This window comes from Vigna umbellata, chromosome 5 (assembly GCF_029865625.1).
Source record: "Vigna umbellata cultivar VRB3 chromosome 5, Vumbellata_1.0, whole genome shotgun sequence".
Classification (NCBI taxonomy): Eukaryota; Viridiplantae; Streptophyta; class Magnoliopsida; order Fabales; family Fabaceae; genus Vigna; species Vigna umbellata.
Window position 1 is genome coordinate 60,922,839 of NC_142169.1, and position 20,285 is coordinate 60,943,123.

Consider the following 20,285-nt stretch of genomic DNA (forward strand, 5'->3'; position numbering starts at 1 on the left):
AATTCTTGTGCTAGTATCCGATATTAAAAAAATAAGTTAAAAACTTATAAAGAATATAACAAAAAGTAAGAAAACTATTTATAAAGATATAATATTTTTTATAAAGCAAAACTCAGTCAACTGCTTTTTCTATTTATGAACGCGATCTTTTAATAATAAAATAATGATTTAATTAATAATATTGTCTATATATATTTAGGTTTTTAAATTGTTTTAATTCTTATTTTTTTCTTCCTCAATTGAATTTTTAAAAGTTTCAATCACTTCGTTAAATTGATTTGAACATAGTTTGTATGATGTTTTAAAATTTTTGAATCTGCCACCTATCAAAATTTTGAATCATTTTCTATCTGAAAGCGTGATGTATTAAAATAAGAAGAGTTTTAAGTAAAAGATAATTCAAAATTTAATACATGATACAAATTTTAACTAGTAACACCTGTTAATGGTAATTTAACGGAATATATCATATTAAATTTAAAAGAAAAATAAAAACTCAATTAAATTAAAAACAAATAAGAAACAAAATATATTAAATATAAAAATTAAATCACTAATTAAACCTAAAAGTAAGCTTTATTCAAAGAGTCACTCTTACTCATTGACTAAATCCTTATATCCTTTTTCGATAAATCCATTTATTACACGTTACTGTCGACAACATATATACAATTTTCTTGGAGTGATTATTTATCAACGTTAAATGAATTAGCTGAATTAATGGTTTGAACTGAAACCAATATTTGTGTTTGAAAATGAAGTTTTGGTTAAACGAGAAGAACGGGTTATAACTCAAAAAGAATTTAAAAGAAATAACTGGGTTTAGAAAAAATTAATGAATTCACTAAATAACACGTATTTTTTTAAATTATTTTTTAAAGACATTTGTACTTCTAACTTAAATATAATCTTATATTTTCTTTATTTGTTTGTGTTGACACATAGCTTGTTTTTGAGTCGTGATATTTTAAAGTGAAATTTAAATTTAAAATTTATGTATATAATTTTATTTTTTATTAGTATTGTTCCGTATGTTGTATTGATGTATTGAAAAGAAAATAATATTATTATTTATTGAAGTTAATTTTATCTTCGTCAATTCAATATCTAATTTGACCATAACTTGGATTTCGTGTATTGTACTGCAAATCTAAGTCTGATTACGTTTTATGTTACCCCTTATTTTCTAAAATTCAATTGTAAGTATAACCAATTCTTTATCTTTTCTACACGGAATGAGTTTAGACAACGTAATCCACTTTTACCTTATCTACATTTGCCTTTAACATTGCAGTTTAACAAGATAAACGGACAAATTCGTTGTTTACATTTATAAAATTCATTCACTGGACAAATTGCTCGTAAAATTATTTGCATTAATTAATGAATGGTGACTAAAATTTGATTAAAATTTTAGTCATAAAATTCGAATATATATATTTGATTATATTTTTAAGAGCACAAATAGCATCTTTCATTATTTAATATACTACTGAATAGCAATAATGGAAGCAAGGATATGTACAATTAAATAAAGTACTGCTAGGGTCGTACCCCAAAAAATAATGGAACCATGGATGGGAACTTGGAAGTGGTGTTGACTGTAGACGTAGGATCCTCCAGCATGTGAAGACTGATGATTGCACTCAAAAAACCGTATTTTCCGTAAGCAGACCACGTGTCGGCCTGTAAAAATTTTCATTTTCTGCTCTTTCGCTTCATTTCCAAACAAATAAAATATACAAAAAAACACGAAAACACCACGCCTCTCTTCATTTTTTTTTCTTCAGTATCTGCACACACATTTGTTCTCTCTCCCTCCAAAATCGCGTGGATCTCTACAGAAATTTACATCCGGTTTTATTTCCCTCGCGCATTCTTTCTCCGTCGAAGCCTCTTACCAGATCGCCGCACCGATCCATCTCCTCAATCTACATCGGTAATCGATCGTAATTCCTAACAGTAGAAAGATCTAGGGTTCCTGCTGAATCAGCAGCTGGCTCCAGCACATTTGTTTCATTCCGATATAGAATCTGGTTGGCGCACGCAGTTTCGATTCGAAGGCATTGAAATTCAGCTCGCTCAAGCAGGTTTCGCTTTGTTCTTTGCGTGGTTCGGTTCGTGAATGAGAGATAAGGTCACGGTTTCGATTAGATGAGCATGGAGGTCGTTAGCGATACGGCGTCGTTGGATGTCGACTTGTTGCAGCTCCCTGAGGTGTCCTCTTTGGCACTCAAATCTAACCTAAGTTTCGTTGAGACGCTCTTCGAGCAGTGGCTTTCGCTTCCTGAAAGTCATCGATTGGTACGCTTCGTAACATGTTCCTCGATTAGGAAATCAACATATTGCAACTTTGCTCATTTCGCAATTTTTATTACATATCCATTCGTAGTAGCAACTTCTGCTGTCAGATAATAAATTAATAATCATTTGAATAATAATACTCAAATCCACAATGTTTTTGTGAGAATGATGGATTATTAATTATTATTTATGTTAATGAAAGATAGTCGTTGGTGTGGGGTTCCATACACCTACTTCATGAGCATTATTATGATTTTTTTCCTAGATATACTCAACATATTTTTATGTTAACAAGTGATTATGTCAGAAACCACCGCAGCTTATTGTAGGAAGGACTATTGTCTACTTTCACAAGCCATATAAATAAGTCTTGATGATACTCATGAATGAAATATGGATTATTAATTTTGTTTTTGAAAATTTGAGTTTCCTTATTGGTCAAGTTTTCCCCTTCAAACAGTATTTAAAGGATAAATTCGTGCATTTGTGATTTTATTCTTAATCTTATGTCTCACTTGTTGATATGTGTAGGTAACATCGTTGCTAAATGAAGCAAAGTCAGGTGCTCCCTTGAATGTACCAGGGAATTGCTCTAGTCCGAATTCTTCAAGCAATTCTTTGCCCTCCATGTTTCCCGCTGGCACTGCACCGCCTCTTTCGCCAAGAAGTTCATCTGGCTCCCCTCGCATAGTGAAACATAGAGTTGGCCCTTCTAACTTGGGTTCTCCTTTGAAGGTTGTCAGTGAGCCAGTAAAAGAATTGATTCCTCAGGTTAGGTCCATCTGGTAACTGTTTATCAGTATATTCTTTATTTATATGTGATGCTTTCCTGTATATTTTTATTTATCATGCTTTTCTGTTTTTCCTCGTCTGCTGACTGTTTGTGAGTATGTACTGTGTTTATTTTTCTTCTTTTTTGTTTATCACCCTCTCCCCCCCCTTTTCATGCTATATATATATATATATATTTTTTTTTTTTTTTTTTTTTTTTTTTTCTTTCTAATAACATAGATACTTGTGTGCTGCAGTTCTACTTTCAATTTGGGCGTCCTCCTCCAAATGAACTGAAAGAACAATGCCTTGTTAGAATTGACCATTTATTTCATGATCACATGGATGGTCTGCAGATACATGGTGAGATATTGGGAATATAGAGGCGTTATAGTCTAAAGGAGCAATTGGCAATTGGGGGAAATTGTGATTTCCAATAGCGTGCACATCCTAGCTTTTTAAGCAAGCACCACCCCTCATTTTTAAGTAAAAAAAATAGTTTAAATGCTCCCTCAAGTCAATACGTGACTATCTATCTGAAAACCACTCTGTAATAAAATGAATAGTTACAGTAATACTAGCTTAATTATGTTCTACTTGTTTCTTTTGGTTGGCAGAATTCAAGACAATTACTAAGGAAGTATGCAAGCTGCCATCTTTCTTTTCCACATCTCTCTTTAGAAAGATTGACGATGGAACAGGATTTGTGACAAGGTGTGTGCTTTATTATTATCATTATAATTATAACAAAATTATGCTTCTGTATTTTTTTTTGCTGCGGATAGTGGTTGTTTGATTTAGCTGTTTGGATATCTAAAAAGTGTTTATTTAGATGTCATGACATTGAATAGAGCTGGAACATGATAAGGACTGTGTAATTATTCAGAAAAAGGAAAGAGCTTGGAACCCGAAAATCCTGTATTTCTGACTATCCCATTATTTATTTTTGATAATTAATTTCTTTATTCAACTGGCTAATCAAGTGAGTTCTTCATTATACAAAGCCTTAAGCTTACAAGATACTCAAGTTTGACCTTATTCACATATTACCCTCCTGCTATAATGTATTAATATTTAGTTCCCTTTCCCAAATAAGCCGTCCTTTAAAAGATAGAAACATTCTTTAGTTCCCGTAATATTGAGTGATTCTTTGACATATTGGAGCCATCTTCAGTGAGTTATTCTGAGTTTTACGTGTTTATAATGAAAGTATAAATGGAGGTGGTACTGGTAGTGATGGATCTATCCTTGATTTATATGTCAAGCTCAAGGGAGGTGGATGCATTAGTTTACATGTTATATCAATGGCCAATAGTTCATTTGTTTGATTCTATTTATGTATATTTCACAAATGCCATAAACAGTTTATCTATGCCCTGTCCCCTATCCGTAATTTAGTTGTGGTTTCAAATATCTCTTCTACTAGTTTCTAGGATTTTAAATTTGAGTTAATTGCATTATATCATTGCAAAGTCAACAATGATGTTTATAGTATCTAATCTGAGGAGTGATTAGGAAAGTTGTTAGAAATGGACCTAAAACAAGCAAACTAGTATGGTTTCTTGGTCAAATTAGTAGTCATCTGATACATATAACAGACTTCAAAACTGATAGAAATCACTTGAAAGAGCGTGTTCATAAAAATATATTTTCCAGGGGAATGTTTTCTTTTCCAGGGAATTTCCTTTGAGAGATTTTGAAAAAGAGCCCCCCCCCTGAAAAATATGTAACGGCCATTTTGGAATGTAATATTGACTTTATCTGTTGTAATTTCTACTAAGTATTGAATTTGGACATTTAGAAATGAACCTCGTTTGACATGTCAAAAGTGTATTAAAGGCAACCAGGAAAGTATTGTCATTTGAAAGATGAATGATGGCTTGTGGAAGAGGCTGTGGAAAGTTATGAATTACTACATCATATAAATTTTTATATCTTCTTCCCTCTGGAGTGCTTTCTTCCTTTTTGCTATCAACAAACATGATCTTAACTGAAAACTATGTCAGAATAGTTTTGACTAGAAAGGAAAGAACATTAAATTTCCTCTCTCGATCATCTTTTGAATAATGAAGGTTTTTAGTTTTTCCTACTATGACATGTAAAATATTTGATGCTGTACTGTTCAAGGTAACAAATGAAGGAACCAAGCATTAGTAGGAAGAGGCAAGTTGGCAGAAACAAGCATATGCCCCAAACTTGCTTTTATGCATTGTTTGGTCAAGAATTCTCTATGGTTCCCTTGTGTTTGGTGTTAAACCGGAAACTACTCTTGCAAACTGCTATTTCAATTCATTATGGCAGTATGCTGATTGATTTCTTGCTTGAACGACCTTATGTTTATTAATAAAAAGAACATGCTTTTTATTTATGTCTCCTTCCATGACTTAGGTAGGAACTGTACTTGAATGGTTCTGTTCCCCGTAATTAGTAATTCCCAATAATTATACTTAATTCCTTGATTTTATATTCCTATAGGAAATCATTTATTGATTATTGGGTCAACGGAAACATGTTGACAAAAGATATAGCGACCCAAATATTCACAATTTTAAAGCAACCACAGCTCAAATACCTTACTCAGGTATTTTACTTCTATTGCATTTATATTTTATGCCTTTGATTTCATCTAGTTTTCTTCTCCTCCTCTAAGAGTTACACTTAGCCATGACCAGGTTATATCTATCAAAATATCATTTCTTGGGTTCCTTGATTCTAGTGTGATTGATTATTTTAGTGGCACTTTTGTTGATTTTCTTGGCTATGGTAGTATATTCTTGTTGATCTTCTTTCTAACTATATGATACTTCATGTCAGGATGATTTTAAACCTGTGCTACGTGAACTTTTGGCAACTCATCCAGGATTGGAGTTTCTGCAGAGCACACCTGAGTTTCAAGAGAGATACGGTTTGTTTTCCATCTTGGTTGTAACCTTGTATATAGGGGTTCATGTAAGTTCATATGTGGACATTGGTTAATAAATTTGAAATTCTTGCCATACTTGATTTAAACAAAACCATTGTGTGGATTATTGGAAGGCATGAATGTCTTCTTCTACCCTGGAGCAGCTTTCTGTTGATGTTGCCTTATAAAGGACTAATTTTAACTGCAGTAAAGTTTTATGGCACTGTTGTTCTTCCTTTGATTGCTTGAGTGGAGTCACTATTTTTGGATATCAAGGGAGATTGGGCAGATCTTCTGCATTATTCTCACACATCCCGAATTAGCCTTTTGTAAACCTTTTCTGCTAAATTTCTGACACTCCCCTTGAGTTAAACTTCTTGTTTCTGTTGAAATGTTTTCTGTAGTGTTCTATCCTGACCCTTGTTGGATAAATCAAGTTCTACATACTGGGTATGTCCTTAAACTTGTTTTCAGATATTTTACTGGAAGATATGTAGAGAGAGACATTACAGTTGAGTTAGTAATCAACAAATTACACATTCCATGCCCTGGAGAATGCTTTATTGTTTGTGCTAGGTCTTCTGACATATCCTTTATCTATATCTGACCCCTGTATTGGATTTATTGAAATGAATTTGGAGCAACTTTTTATGGTTTGGTTTTGTTATACTATCCCATAATATCAGTGTCATATCTTGGAATATTTTAGAGTATCTTAGGCGGATTAGGTTGCTTATCATAGTTTGCATGCTTTCTAATTCGTGTGATTTTGTTAGCTTATTTAGTTAGGGTTACTAGTACAAAAGTAAGGATTAGTAATTTAAGTCAATATGAATTTTAACACATCATATAATGTCAAGTCAATATGAATTTTATTGTATTTATCCTTTTTCTCTCCATTTTTTCCTTCTAAACCTAATTCCAACATTATATACTAAAGCCATAGTCCACTTTGAGAGGCATTTCTCTTTTTTGCTATGTAGAATTAGCTGAACTACTCCATTAAATAGAATAGTCATTGATCATCTTCAATCCTCAGCTTTATTTTTTGATCATCTCTTGAGTTTTGCCTTTGACATTCGCATCTATTTGATACCATCCATGCTCCCTTGGCTCCAATCATTTCATTTTTGACCTATCATATAATTATTTCGTTGACGAGTTCCCTAAAACGCAAATCTTCTCTAGTTTGGCCCTTATTTTTTTCTGTTTTAAATACCACTCTTGAGGCTGATTAACTGTTTTAATCTTTGGTTGTTAAACCAGACACCATTGTCTTGTTCAGAAGTCACCAATTGACCATCCCTCGGGGTGCCAATATTGAAGAACCTCTTATGTGCATTTATGAGCTATTTTTCACCTGCTGTTCTTGATGGTGCATGGGCTCCACATGTGTCGTCTTGTTTAAAGTATCCCTAGCCTCTTTTTTGGGGTGTAGTTCTGATAGGATATAATGTGTGTATGATAGAAGGAAACAAATTAAGAAATAGTGTTAGTTAGGTTGTAAGGGTGAGTGAGGTTTCCTTTATATAGTTGGAGGGTCCTAATATGCAGGGGACTTTTTGGCAATTTTGTAGATTGAGCTTTAGCTCTCTGTGAAGGGGAAACCCTTGGAGGAGAGACTGCTTTTCTATTTTTTGTGTTCTTTTCAGTCTATACAGTCTATACCATAAAGAATATTACTTTTCTTTCTCTTTATCAATTCGGGGTTCCTAACAAGTTCTCTGTCCTGCTTAGCCAGCTTTAGCATGAGGGAGACTTTTAGAATATCACAGTCATGGTTATTGGATTGCAGGAGCTAGTTTATGAATTGTACTTGGAAGATCTATTTTACGCTGTTGTGTGACTATATTATTGTGATTGAGAAGAGATATTTTATGAATTTGTGAATCAAATCGAATCAATTTATAAATCATACAATAGATGAACAATACAAAATATGGCATTTTAAGTAAAGCGACATGAGCAAAACAAGGCTGCATGTTTCTGACACTGCATTTTTTTTTTCAATCCAATGTACTGTGCTTTCATGAAATTTGATTCAATCTTTACCTTACAAAATATAATTAGGTATGTGTTCCTTTTAAAATCGTTGGGTTTTGCCTGCAGCTGCTATTTATAAGCTATTGTTTGGACAATTAGTTTTTTTCTACTCAAGACCATGCAAAACTGTGTCCTGTCAAGTAGCTCTCTTGATTGATCCAAATGTATTGGATGCTCTTTAAACATTTACTTTTCTCCTGCTTAGGCAATCCACATACCTGCCAGCTCTGTTTGTTGATTGTTTTACACTTACTGAAATAATTCTAGCCAGCATTTTCCCCTGTAACCAGTTTTTCAACTTTGTTGACATTATCATCTGATATAATGTTCTTTTTTCGTCTTCGTAGTGCAATGTTCATAACTACTTGTTTTTCTGATGTTCCAGCTGAAACTGTCATATACAGAATATATTACTACATTAATAGATCAGGAAATGGTCGTCTCACCCTGAGGGAGCTGAAGCGTGGAAACATAATTGATGCAATGCAGCATGCTGATGAAGAAGAGGACATAAACAAGGTTTTGAGGTAGGTGTACTTTTTGAAGATGTCATTTTCATTAACTATGTAAAATGACCTTGTTTTTTGAAGATGCCTTACTGTTTTTACCTTAATATTATCTACAGGTACTTTTCTTATGAGCATTTTTATGTCATATACTGCAAGTTTTGGGAGCTGGATACAGATCATGATTTCTTGATAGACAAAGAGAATCTTATCAGATATGGTAACCATGCGCTTACCTATCGAATTGTTGATAGAATATTTTCCCAGGTTGGTGTGGATTACTATATCATCTGTTGCTTCTGTCTTCTAATTTGACTATTGTTGTCTAGGGCCACAGACAGCCCAAAGCCCTACCCTTCTCTTGTAATACACGTGCATGTCTTTTCACATCTGTTTATATGAATTATCAGAGCATTTGTTCACGATGCAAAAATTGATTCTCTTCAATATTATCTCAGGTTCCTAGAAGATTTACCAGTAAGGTTGAGGGAAAGATGGGTTATGAAGATTTTGTTTACTTCATACTGTCAGAAGAGGATAAATCATCTGAGCCAAGTCTTGAATATTGGTATTTTGTTTCCCATCCATTAAGATATTTTCTTAACCCCCCACCCCAAAACTACTCTCATTAGGTGTTTCCTTTATATTGAATGATTTCAAATTACGAAATCTAGAAGATATAAGCAATATAAAACTGTTTTAAATGTTTGCATGGTGAAAACAATCGCTCAAACAGGTTTTATTCATTTAATATTTTAAACCAATTGGAAACTGTCAGGATACACAAATAAGTGAAGTTAGTTAAGATAGTTAGAATATTAATGAGTTAGTTACTTAAGGTATTAGTTAGATATAAATAGGAAAGAGGGAGAGGAAGAGGGGATGAATTTTGTAGACTGAGCGTTAGCTCTTTGTGAAGGAGAAGTCTTTGAAGGAGAGAGTGCTCTCCTATTTCTTGTTCTTTTCATTCTTACAAATTGGTCTGACCTGCCAAATCTACAGTAACGGGTCATTATAGAAAGTCGTTTGAGTGGTTGGAAAGATGGGCCCGTGAACAAGGGAAGGTGGTTGTGGAGCTGAAAGCTGATTTTCCATACATGAAAGAAATCAAATAACTGTTGCAAGAAATCAAGAAAAGCAAGAAACTGTCTGAAGAAGGAGAGTACTCGGTAATAATGAAGAGAAGGAAGAAAGATATCTACGTAGTAGTTGATCAGATGAGGAAAGAGTAGAATTGCTAAGGCCTTGGATTAAAAGGGTGGAGTTGCCCATATTTGAAGGGAATAACTCCTCACGGTTGGTGTCACAAGCAAATCAAACACCAAAAGATCAATTGCAGGGGTATTTCTTTTCAGGGTTGCAATCTAACATTCAAAAATTAGATTCCACCATAGGATCCAAAAGACTTGATTAGAGCTATGGAAATTGTTTGAGACGGTTCTGCTATGAAGAATAACACCCTCTATAGTTAAGAAAAAACCAAAAAGGAAGTGAGATTTGAAACAGAAACATAAATTATGATGGAAGAAGGGGAGGCATCAATAAAGAGAGAGAAGATTATGGACTGTGAAGGTTAGTTTCTTGATAACCAAATTACAAAATTAATCAATAAGAAAGTTGAAGGTGGAAATGCAGCCAAAAATCCTTTTTTCCCATATTCAGATTTACGTAATATGAATAAGAAATCATTTCTGGACTTAGATTTGATAATGAAGGTGGTTGGAACATCAATAAATATTGGAATTTAAACTTACTGGTTCAGAGACTTTTATACAAAAACCACTCATCCCCACCATCACCCAACTTTCGGACCTGAATTTGAATGTAGTGGCCCGAGCATTCCCCCACTATGATAGGACAAAATCACTATGCTTTCAGGAAGAGTAGATAACGATCACGGTGATGGAGATGAGCTACGTGATAAAGCTTCCATTGTTCCAACCTTAAGGACAAGGTTGATTTTTGGAGGAGTGTATGTTAGGATACACATAAAAGAGAAATTAGTTAAGATAGTTAGAATATTCATTAGTTAGTTATTTGAGGTGTTAGATATAAATAGGAAAGAAGAAGAGGGGAGGAAGAGGGGGTGAATTTTGTAGACTGAGTGTTACCTCTGTGAAGGGGAAGCCCTTGAAGGAGAGAGGCTCTCCTATTTCTTGTTCTTTTCATTCTATCCAATAAAAAGTTTTCTTTTCTTTCTCTTTTCATTGCTTGGTTCCTGACAAAACCAATTTCAAACACATCCGAACATCTTCCTTGGGATAAGAAAGCCCTTTGTGTAGTAGGGTAGAATGCTTAAGTTTAGCCTCAACAAAAGGTAATGCTGAAAACAGGACAGGGGAAATGGATTGATGGAAATTCGGGCGGCTTGATTTATGGAATAAATGGAAGAACATTGGATGTTTGATTATTTTTTTCTTCCCTTTTTCTTTTTCTTGAAGCTTTTCACTTTTTTTTTCTCTTCCCTCTATTGTTTTCATACTTAGTACACTCTTAAGCAAACATTGGATATTTGATCTTTTTAGTTGACTTTAATTAGTTATTATTGGTGATTTGATTTGTCATGATTAGGTTTAAGTGCATTGATTTGGATGGAAATGGAGTTTTGACACGGAATGAACTGCAATTTTTTTATGAGGAGCAATTGCATCGAATGGAGTGCATGGCCCAAGAACCTGTGCTATTTGAGGATATACTGTGCCAGATTATTGACATGGTTGGACCTGAGGTTTGTCTCTCAATCTTACTTCAATCGATTCTTCATTATGTTGTTGGGAAGTCATTCTAGATGGAATGTAATCTGTTGTTTAAAACTGTGTTGTCTTGGAAAAATAACATACCAATTCCACTGTTTTGGTTGCTCATTTTCTTGTCCTTTCTCTATCCTTTTGGTTGATTTTATGGTTTATTTGAGATACTCTTTTCCTTAATTTTAAATTCAAATTCTTGATTATGTAGGATGAGAGCTATATAACTCTGCGAGACTTGAAAGGCGGTAAACTCTCAGGAAGTGTTTTCAATATCCTGTTCAATCTGAATAAGTTCATGGCCTTTGAAACTCGTGACCCATTTTTGATTCGTCAGGTAGATGAATATTTGATAGAAATTATTTCGCTGTTGAGTCAGTGTGAGTAACTATTTTTGGTGAGTTTTGATTGTATTGGTATATGCCCTTCTGTGAACAGGAACGTGAGAATCCTACATTGACAGAGTGGGATCGCTTTGCTCATAGAGAATATATAAGGCTTTCAATGGAAGAAGACGTAGAGGATGCATCCAATGGTAGTGCAGAAGTTTGGGATGAATCACTAGAGGCTCCTTTCTGACATCATTTATGTAAGTTTAACTATGATAATACTTATCCAATTTATCTTGCATTTTTAATATAATTTGGAAAAAGGGGTCTATTCAAATCAGATTGGGCTAAATACGGATCAGGGCAGCACTAAGCTAGACTGGTCTTAAGCAGGTTGCAGGCATTCGAAGCCAGCAAATCAAAATTATCATTCTCTTTCAATTTAATTACTTTTGCACATGCAGAGCATTTTCAGTGGCATTCTCGCAGTAGAGATTTAGAAATTTCAATGACGGGGGCATAATTGTTTTACAATGCTCTGTATTAGGATTTGGACATGGAAGCTTGCATTCACCGTGCAGCTTGCCTCGTGATCAATTGATTGTGTTATTATCAATTGGGGTATTACCGCATTAACTATCGTGAGAAAATGTTTTATTGTGAGAATAAGAGGGTTCAATAATAACCGTTGGATTAAAATAAACTGTCAATATAAAATCTAACGTGACTATGCATTCTATTCTTTCATTCACTTTCTCGTGTGTCTCTTCATCTCCTATTTTTTTTTCTTTCCAAAATCGTCATTTTCTCTATCCATTTCTATGTCCAACTGACTTCAACAATCACTCTCGTCTCAAATGTTTGATGAATTTAAACATGAATATCACATGAAATAAAAAAACGAGATGAAGGGAACGCAAGTTCATCGCCGTGTCCAATACTAGTGACATGTTGTATGGCTTCAAATGGAATGTTCAGGGGCTACGCCATGGATTCATGTAGGTCTGGCAATTGAAATTTTTTGGATAATTAAATGTGGCCTTGGTAATTCCTTCATGAGGTTCTGCGGTTGGGCTTGTGATAGGTCGCTTTTACTTTTTAAATAAAAAAGCATTTCATTAAACATTGGAGTGCTTGAAGGAAGTCAGAGGGCAGAGGAATTGGTGGTTTTGTAAAGAGTGACGGGATACACGAGCAAGAGTGCGCGTGGGAGAGTAGAATAAATGTAAGATTTTAAATTATATAGTTATATTGACCATTTTTTTTTGTCTGATGGTTATTATTGAACCCTCTCATTCTCAAAATGAAACACTTTCTTACAACTTAATAGTCTGTATGATAAATAAAGAAGACAAGCAAATATATTGGTTGAAAAGACAAAAGCCCATATCTATCTATCTATTCATTGTACAGAGTACAAGTATCTCAAGTAACTTTTGTTACCTGCCCCTGCCCTGTTGCCCATAACCCGTGCTTTCATCGATATTGACCCAAACTGTGACTTCCTTCCTTGATGCAATAGCCTTTCCCAAATATAGCCATTGTGATTTTGTACCTGGGCTGTTCACATTTTGCTTCCCTAGCCACCTTTCTGTTCTCTTCATGCCCCCGTAATTCCGTAAACTTACATCGGGGATGGGGAAGAGAAAAGAGGTGACAATTATCCCCCCCTCCATTTTTTATCATGTTATCTGGTCATTTTTTGGGAGCCCTTTTGGTCAACTGACTACTATGCAGTGTGTATAATTTTGTATCCTCTTAATTATGAAAGCATTTTAAAATTACAAGTTCATCTAGTTTTTAAAATTATACATTATTAGTGTATGAAAAGTATTGATGCCGCATATCGGCTTGACTGGCCATTGTTCAGACAGACACGACTCAAGTTCAGCTTTGAACGCCAACGTTGCCCCCAAAGGGGAGGAATTCCAAGCTTCTGCTATGGAATATGTTTGGATGGGGGCCAATCAGCAACAACGATATTCAGACTCGCATATGATAAATATTGGGATCTTGGAAGTTTTGTCGCTGGACCAAAGTCCATGTAAAGTGAGGAGCTTTGCTGAGGTGATTAGCCAAGTTGAATTAAATTGACGTCATTTTTAGACGCTTACCATAAGTAGCGAGATTTCTGATGGATTTTTAGTAATTTGATTTACTGATCGAGTCACTTTTACCTCGGATCTGTACAAGAGTACATTCCTGATTTGTTTCGTCAATTATGGCCCAGGCTGTTATTTGTTTTTACCGAATTTCTTTTTCTTTTTAGGCTACTGAAGAGTTTAAAGAAAACTACACAAAAAAGGTCATGTATTTTCTGCGTTATTCGATTTGTCTGATGCATGCAGAGGCTGTACATTGGATTTGCTCTATCTACTATTTAGAGGAAACTTCAGTTCACTTCTATCCAATTTGACTGATATTACTACACTGATGTGGACTTATAAAAGTGCTAGTAAAATATACTCAATATCATTTTTGTATTTAACGAAATATTAAGAACGTAGCACTTATTTTCAAATGAAGAAGGAAATTAAAACGCCAATGTTTAACTTTTCTGAACTTTGGATTACAGAATTTTAATTGCTATATTTTATAATAAATTTATATATAATATTTCTAACTGCATTGCAATTTTATTTTGAATCACCGCGTCATTGTATTCAGTTATTTTTTGTTCTTCATTTCATTCCATAACGTCTTTTGAGTGTATCATTTTATAGTTCTCTAGTTTATCTGTGGTCAAATTAATTTATGTCAGATTATATATGTTTTAATATTTATAAAGATCTAAATGTTTGGTTTTAATAAGAAAAGATTTATCTGTGATCAAGGAGATTTTTTCTCTCTCAATGGGTAAAAGTTCACACTTTCATTGGTTAGGGTTAAACATGTTATACGTTTTATTTTTTATTTTTTAAATAATACTTAAATTTTTTGAAAACCGAGTTTAACCAAAACGAGTTAGTAACATAACGTTTTTTTAATATGGATTACAAATGTTTTAAGAAAATAGTCTTTTTACATTTGAGTAATTTAATGTACAATATTTGATTAGGTGATAGTATGTAAACATGTAGGGGTTAAATGATCTGTATGTATACTTTAATTCAATTTATAATTAAATTATAGTATAACAAGATAGGGTTAATTTTTTTACTGAAGCACATGATGTGTAGTGACATGATATTATAAAAATTATTTAAATTTAAATAAATGTTTCCATTTAGTTACAGATTTTTTTTGGAAAATTAAAGTCACTAAAATTTCTTGTAATTATTTTAAACATTGACATTTAGATTGCTTTCTAATAAGCTAATGATGTAAAAAAAGTTATACTGGGTGTATTACGATTAAATTCTAAAATATAAATATTACTCGTTACCAATGCCTACTATTTCTCAGTCAGTATGAAACTAATAATTTTTTAGTAAGAAGTATGAAACTAATCTGAATACACAATATTCTTTTCAAGATAAAATACACAATAAATTTTGAAAGTAAGCTGAATATGATAAAACGAATATAATCTATCAATAAGAATAAAATATACTCGAACTGACATCAATTTGTTTTATCGGTTAATAAAAAGAACACTCATTAAACTTGTTTTTATATTTTATAAATAAAAAAATTAAGAAACGAGGAATCCAGTGGAGGCTATATCAGAGTATCATGTCATCATCTAATAATAGTTGTTACACCAAATAAGATTACTAATTTAAGCAATACCTATTCTAAATGGTTTCAAAACGCATATCTTGTATTTACAATTAAAATATTCTTTTAAAGATAAATTTTTATATTCCATCCAAAAGGGAATATTTTTGTCGTTAAATATATATATATTTTTTGAATAAATATGTTAAAAATCTTGACCATCTCTGTATTTTCCAAAATTTGACTACACTATATTTTTTACTTATAATACGGTGAGTTAAATATAATAAGGTGATTATTAAAAATATAAAACTATATATTGTGGAAAATTTAAAAAGAAAAGAAAAAGTAAAATTGGGGGTGGAAAGTTTGTGACGAAGGTGGAGCAGAGAGTTTGAAAAGGTGGCTGAATATTTAACAAGAGCACGGGCCCACAATAGAATTAACTGAATAACAATACTAGTGAATCCACGAATATCCTCTCATATATTCTTCACAAACACTGACTATTCTATATAAACACAAACACGTCTTAAATTCCACACAACAGAAAATGCACCAAGAAGAAGAAGCCCCCAAAAAACAACAATACCAAGCGTTGGAAGAAATCGGTCGAGGCAAATTCGCCACCGTCTTCCGCTGCTTCCACCCTTCCTCCAACCAATTCTACGCTCTCAAACTCATCAACAACCGCCTCCTCACCGACGCCACCGACCGTCACTGCCTCGAAGTGGAGGCCAAGGCCATGACCTTCCTCTCTCCCCACCCCAACATTCTCAAAATCATCGACGCCTTCCAAGACGCCCACACCTCCACCATCATTCTCCAGCTCTGCCAGCCTCGCACCCTCTTCGACCGCATCGCCGACGGCCCTCTGCCGGAGTCCCACGCCGCCTCCCTCACCAAACAGCTCCTCGAAGCCCTCACCCACTGCCACGCGCTCGGCCTCGCCCACAGAGACATCAAACCCGAAAACCTCTTGTTCGACGAAGCCAACAACCTTAAACTCTCCGACTTCGGCTCTGCAGAGTGGTTCGGTGAGGGCAGGAGCATGCGCGGCGTGGTGGGCACCCCTTATTACGTGGCGCCTGAAGTGATCATGGGGAGAGAGTACGACGAGAAAGTCGATGTTTGGAGCTGTGGGGTTATTCTTTACACAATGTTGAGTGGCATTCCACCCTTCTATGGCGACTCTGCTGCAGAAATTTTCGAAGCTGTTTTAAGGGCTAATCTTAGGTTTCCTTCCACAATTTTTAGGTCTGTGTCTCTTCAGGCTAAGGATCTTCTTAGGAAGATGATCTGTAGAGATCCCTCTAGACGTATATCTGCACTTCAAGCATTGAGTATGTTTATTCCTTTCAATGTTCTAAATAAAAGTTATGATTCTTCTGTTACGCTATTAATTTATCTGTTATTTATTTGGTTGCAGGACATCCATGGATTTTTAGTAGTGCTGATCTTTCTTGAAGAGTGCAGCTTCCAACTTTTTCATCCATTTTTGTACAAATTATACAGAAAAACAGAAACTCTTGGGTTATTTGTAGCTATGTTTGTGTTCAAATTACTTCCATGAACACTTATTTTAATTAATATTTTAAAATATATTAAAAAGGTTTTTAGAATATTATAATAATGTATTTTTAATGTTTAGTACAACACAAAAGATAAATCAAGAACTCTTATATATGAAAGCTTTTATGGTTTGATTTGAGTAGTCTATGCTATTAGTTTTGTAAATTGTAAATTCTATATTAATTAAAGTATATAAGTAGATGTTAACTCATTTTACAAGTCAATTATTCAATTATTTGTAAGATTAGATAAATTAAAAATAGTTGAATAATTGACTTGTAAAATTACATTTTGAAAATTAATTTCCGTTTATTTTTTTTAACAGCCCTTTTAAATAGCTTTTTAAAGTAGGATTTCATTTCGCTTCCTACTTAAAAGGAAAACTATAAGTATTTATCATTGGCATTATTGAAAAATACCAATATTAGTTCGATTGAAAGTTTCCGACCTTGGAGAAAATCAAACTTAAAAAGTCTTTTATTATTTATATATTGTTTAATTTATCTATTTTTATGACATAAAATTTCATGTTTACAATTTTGACTAAGTTGATTCAATGGGTTGACCTAATGGCTAAATATTGTGTATAATGATTAAATACATTGCATTCCCACATACTTTACGAGGATCTTAACGCCAAGATTAGATTCTATCTGACTATTGTATTTAAGAATTCGACACAAAAAAAATCTAAATACAAGTGTCACATTATTTTAATATTTTTGATAAATTTAATTTCTCAGTACTAATAAAAAATTAATATTCAAAGATAATTTTAAACTGAAATATTTATTAAAAAAATCTTAATTTTTTAAATTTTAGTTATATTCAACCCGTTTTCAACGGGATCAACTGACGCAATTCATTTTCGACATACTAGTAAGGAATTGCAATTCTATCATCTATAATTATTATTAGTCCTATAACCACGTTATAAACATTGGTAATTGTAAAATAAAATAACTTACATATCTCAGTAATTTGGTAACAATTATCCACCAAACACATTTAACCCTTAGCACTGCATGGACAGATTTATAAATGTATAAATTCTATACTTTTTATTTTTAAAAAACATTTATGGTCAGATACAATAATAACAAAATATAGGAATAGATACATAAGACCAACTCTATTTATGCCAAAAAAAATGTAGTATTAATTTTTATCGTATTTATTTTTTACTTTCCTTATATTTATTTCTTCGTTTTCTTTTATGATTCTAAACTATAGTAATTTATTGCATGAAAATTAATAATTCATTCACAAAAAATGGTTTGAAAGGATGAAGTATGCGATGACGTTGGAGGGAGAGAAGCACGTCTGAGAGAAGTTGGGTTTTTAGCGTTATACAAGTAATACGCTCCTCCTCATTTCTTCGTAGAAAAATTCTTTAACCACAATAATGTCTTATTGATTGTTTTTATTTTTTTGTTTTATTCAGATTCATCGTTTGACCATGGAAATTTAGCATAATTTTCGTTACTTCTGACTTATGATTTTATTTATTTTTATTATTTTAATCTTCTTTACGTGCTTGGTGAGGTGTGACTAATGGTGAAGACGAAACAATACGATGAAGAAACTGATTTGTTGATTAATTAAGGAGTTCGATATCCAATTAATCAGATTATTTTAATACTTTTTGTTTGTTGCTCAAAGGTTAAAAAATCATTATTAATACAAAATATATATTAACTTATTTAATAAATGATTAATATCAGTAAAAATATTAGGCAGTGTGTCTATTTGGGATGTTATTATGATTAACTGTAATTAATAGTTAAGAAATTATACCAGCTTATAAAAAAACGTTAAAAAAAAAATATATTTTTGAAATAAACTAATTCAAACAGTTTTGTTTTGTTCTATGAATTGTTTATATATTTATGAAGAATTGTAGTACGTTGATGTGAGAGGGAAAAAGACGTCTAGTTATGAGGCTTGGGTTTTGAAGTCAAGTGATATGTTCCTTGTCCTTTCTTCATCAATATTTTTTTCCGCGACAACAATGTTTTGTTCGTTTCTTTTTTTTGTTTCACCATTGATTCTTCATTTGACCATGGAAAATTAATAGCAGTTTTCAGTGCATGGGGCCCTCAGTTCTGAAGGTATGTGTGATTTTTCCTATTTTTAAGGCTTCGTGTTGCTGCTGAATTTGTTTTTTTTAAGTAAAAATGAGTCTTTATTTAAGCATGAAGTACTAAATTTTAGGTTCAGGCTAGACTCACAAGTCATGCTCAATTTTATTAAATCTACAGAGGAGCAAGTTCATTAGGAATATATACAATAACAACAATAAGGGTTTAACATAATTTTCTATACAAAACCTTACAACAATGAATATTCATTCTTATACTTCAATTTCATATTTTTAATCTAATGTGAGACTTAGATTCATAATTGGAATTCTAATAATATTTTCCTTTAAAAGTGAAGTCCTTCTACATTGGTACACTCCCTTTCAAGAAAAGTATTCTTAACCATGAGTATTTTTGGTATCGTCGTTTATCTTAACTTCCATATCGGTACACGTACGCTCTCCTTTTAACAGAAGGATTTCCAACTACGAGTACCTCTTTTCGTACCATCTTTCATCTTAACAGAACACGCTTACCTGAAATCCTTTGTAAGGAAACCTAAAATCATTTGTTAGAAAGGATTTCCAACTACGAGTACCTCTTTTTGTATAATCTTTCATCTTAACAGAACATGCTTACTTGAAATCCTTTGTCAGGAAACCTAAAATCCTTTGTTAGGAAGACTCTCGATATATGAACCATTGTATTTGTCTGAGTCAGACGAACCATGATACCACTTGTTGGGTCTATAGAGAAGGTTCACAACAAGATACAACACCAATAAGATCTGAGTCCAACCACATAAAAGATTGATACCACTCTTTATCCAAAATCTTAAGACAATGAGTCTTTATCCTTATATGATACCTTATTTTCTTATTTTTATTCAATGTGAGACTTAGACTATTTAGAATTCTAACAAACTTTTGTTCTTATTTCATTTCCAGATAATTATTATTTATTATTATTATTCTAATTGTTTTATTACATTCATTAGTTTCATGTAGAGGTTGAAATAAAAAATTATTTAAATACATATTTTTTTCTTTAGTTTTTTAAAATATATTAAAAAAGTAAAAGTGTGATAAAAGTTTCAAAGAGAAAGTATTCCATGTTCAATTAATGTAAGAAATCTTGATTAGTCATTGTTTCATAAAGCAATTTAATTGAGATTTTAATATGATTTATTGTGGGCAATGTTCGATGCTATGTGTTTTAATCATTGTAATCCAGTAATTTAACGTTTTAAATTGTTATAATTATACTTTTACCAGTTTAATTTATTTATTTCAAACTCTTGAATTCCTTCTTTGTCAAAACGTTCACTGTAACTAAATTTACTCAATCATTTGAAACTCTCTTGTCAAAAT

The 20,285-nt window shown here is 32.7% G+C and overlaps 2 protein-coding genes across 2 annotated transcripts; both read left to right on the plus strand.

Annotated features, from left to right (window-relative positions):
- Positions 1–1,756: 1,756 nt before the first annotated feature.
- On the plus strand, positions 1,757–14,002 carry LOC124830121 (putative serine/threonine protein phosphatase 2A regulatory subunit B''delta). Its single transcript, XM_047303757.2, has 13 exons — positions 1,757–2,304; positions 2,836–3,075; positions 3,333–3,438; positions 3,693–3,789; positions 5,551–5,656; positions 5,890–5,980; positions 8,406–8,547; positions 8,646–8,793; positions 8,985–9,094; positions 11,098–11,254; positions 11,485–11,610; positions 11,712–11,862; positions 13,473–14,002. Exons 1-12 carry the CDS (start codon positions 2,155–2,157, stop codon positions 11,850–11,852), a joined length of 1,614 nt encoding a protein of 537 aa, XP_047159713.1. The 5' UTR covers positions 1,757–2,154; the 3' UTR covers positions 11,853–11,862; positions 13,473–14,002.
- Positions 14,003–15,799: 1,797 nt separating this feature from the next.
- Positions 15,800–16,805, plus strand: LOC124830135 (phosphoenolpyruvate carboxylase kinase 2-like). Its single transcript, XM_047303774.2, has 2 exons — positions 15,800–16,605; positions 16,692–16,805. Exons 1-2 carry the CDS (start codon positions 15,816–15,818, stop codon positions 16,727–16,729), a joined length of 828 nt encoding a protein of 275 aa, XP_047159730.1. The 5' UTR covers positions 15,800–15,815; the 3' UTR covers positions 16,730–16,805.
- Positions 16,806–20,285: the final 3,480 nt, after the last annotated feature.

Bases quoted from the DNA above. Each gene is read 5' to 3' on its own strand.
- LOC124830121 (XM_047303757.2), top strand. From the start codon at position 2,155: ATGAGCATGGAGGTCGTTAGCGATACGGCGTCGTTGGATGTCGACTTG. The intron at 3,076-3,332 runs GTTAGGTCCATC...TGTGTGCTGCAG, and splicing joins TAAAAGAATTGATTCCTCAG to TTCTACTTTCAATTTGGGCG. The intron at 9,095-11,097 runs GTATTTTGTTTC...TGTCATGATTAG, and splicing joins GAGCCAAGTCTTGAATATTG to GTTTAAGTGCATTGATTTGG.
- LOC124830135 (XM_047303774.2), top strand. From the start codon at position 15,816: ATGCACCAAGAAGAAGAAGCCCCCAAAAAACAACAATACCAAGCGTTG. The intron at 16,606-16,691 runs GTATGTTTATTC...ATTTGGTTGCAG, and splicing joins ATCTGCACTTCAAGCATTGA to GACATCCATGGATTTTTAGT.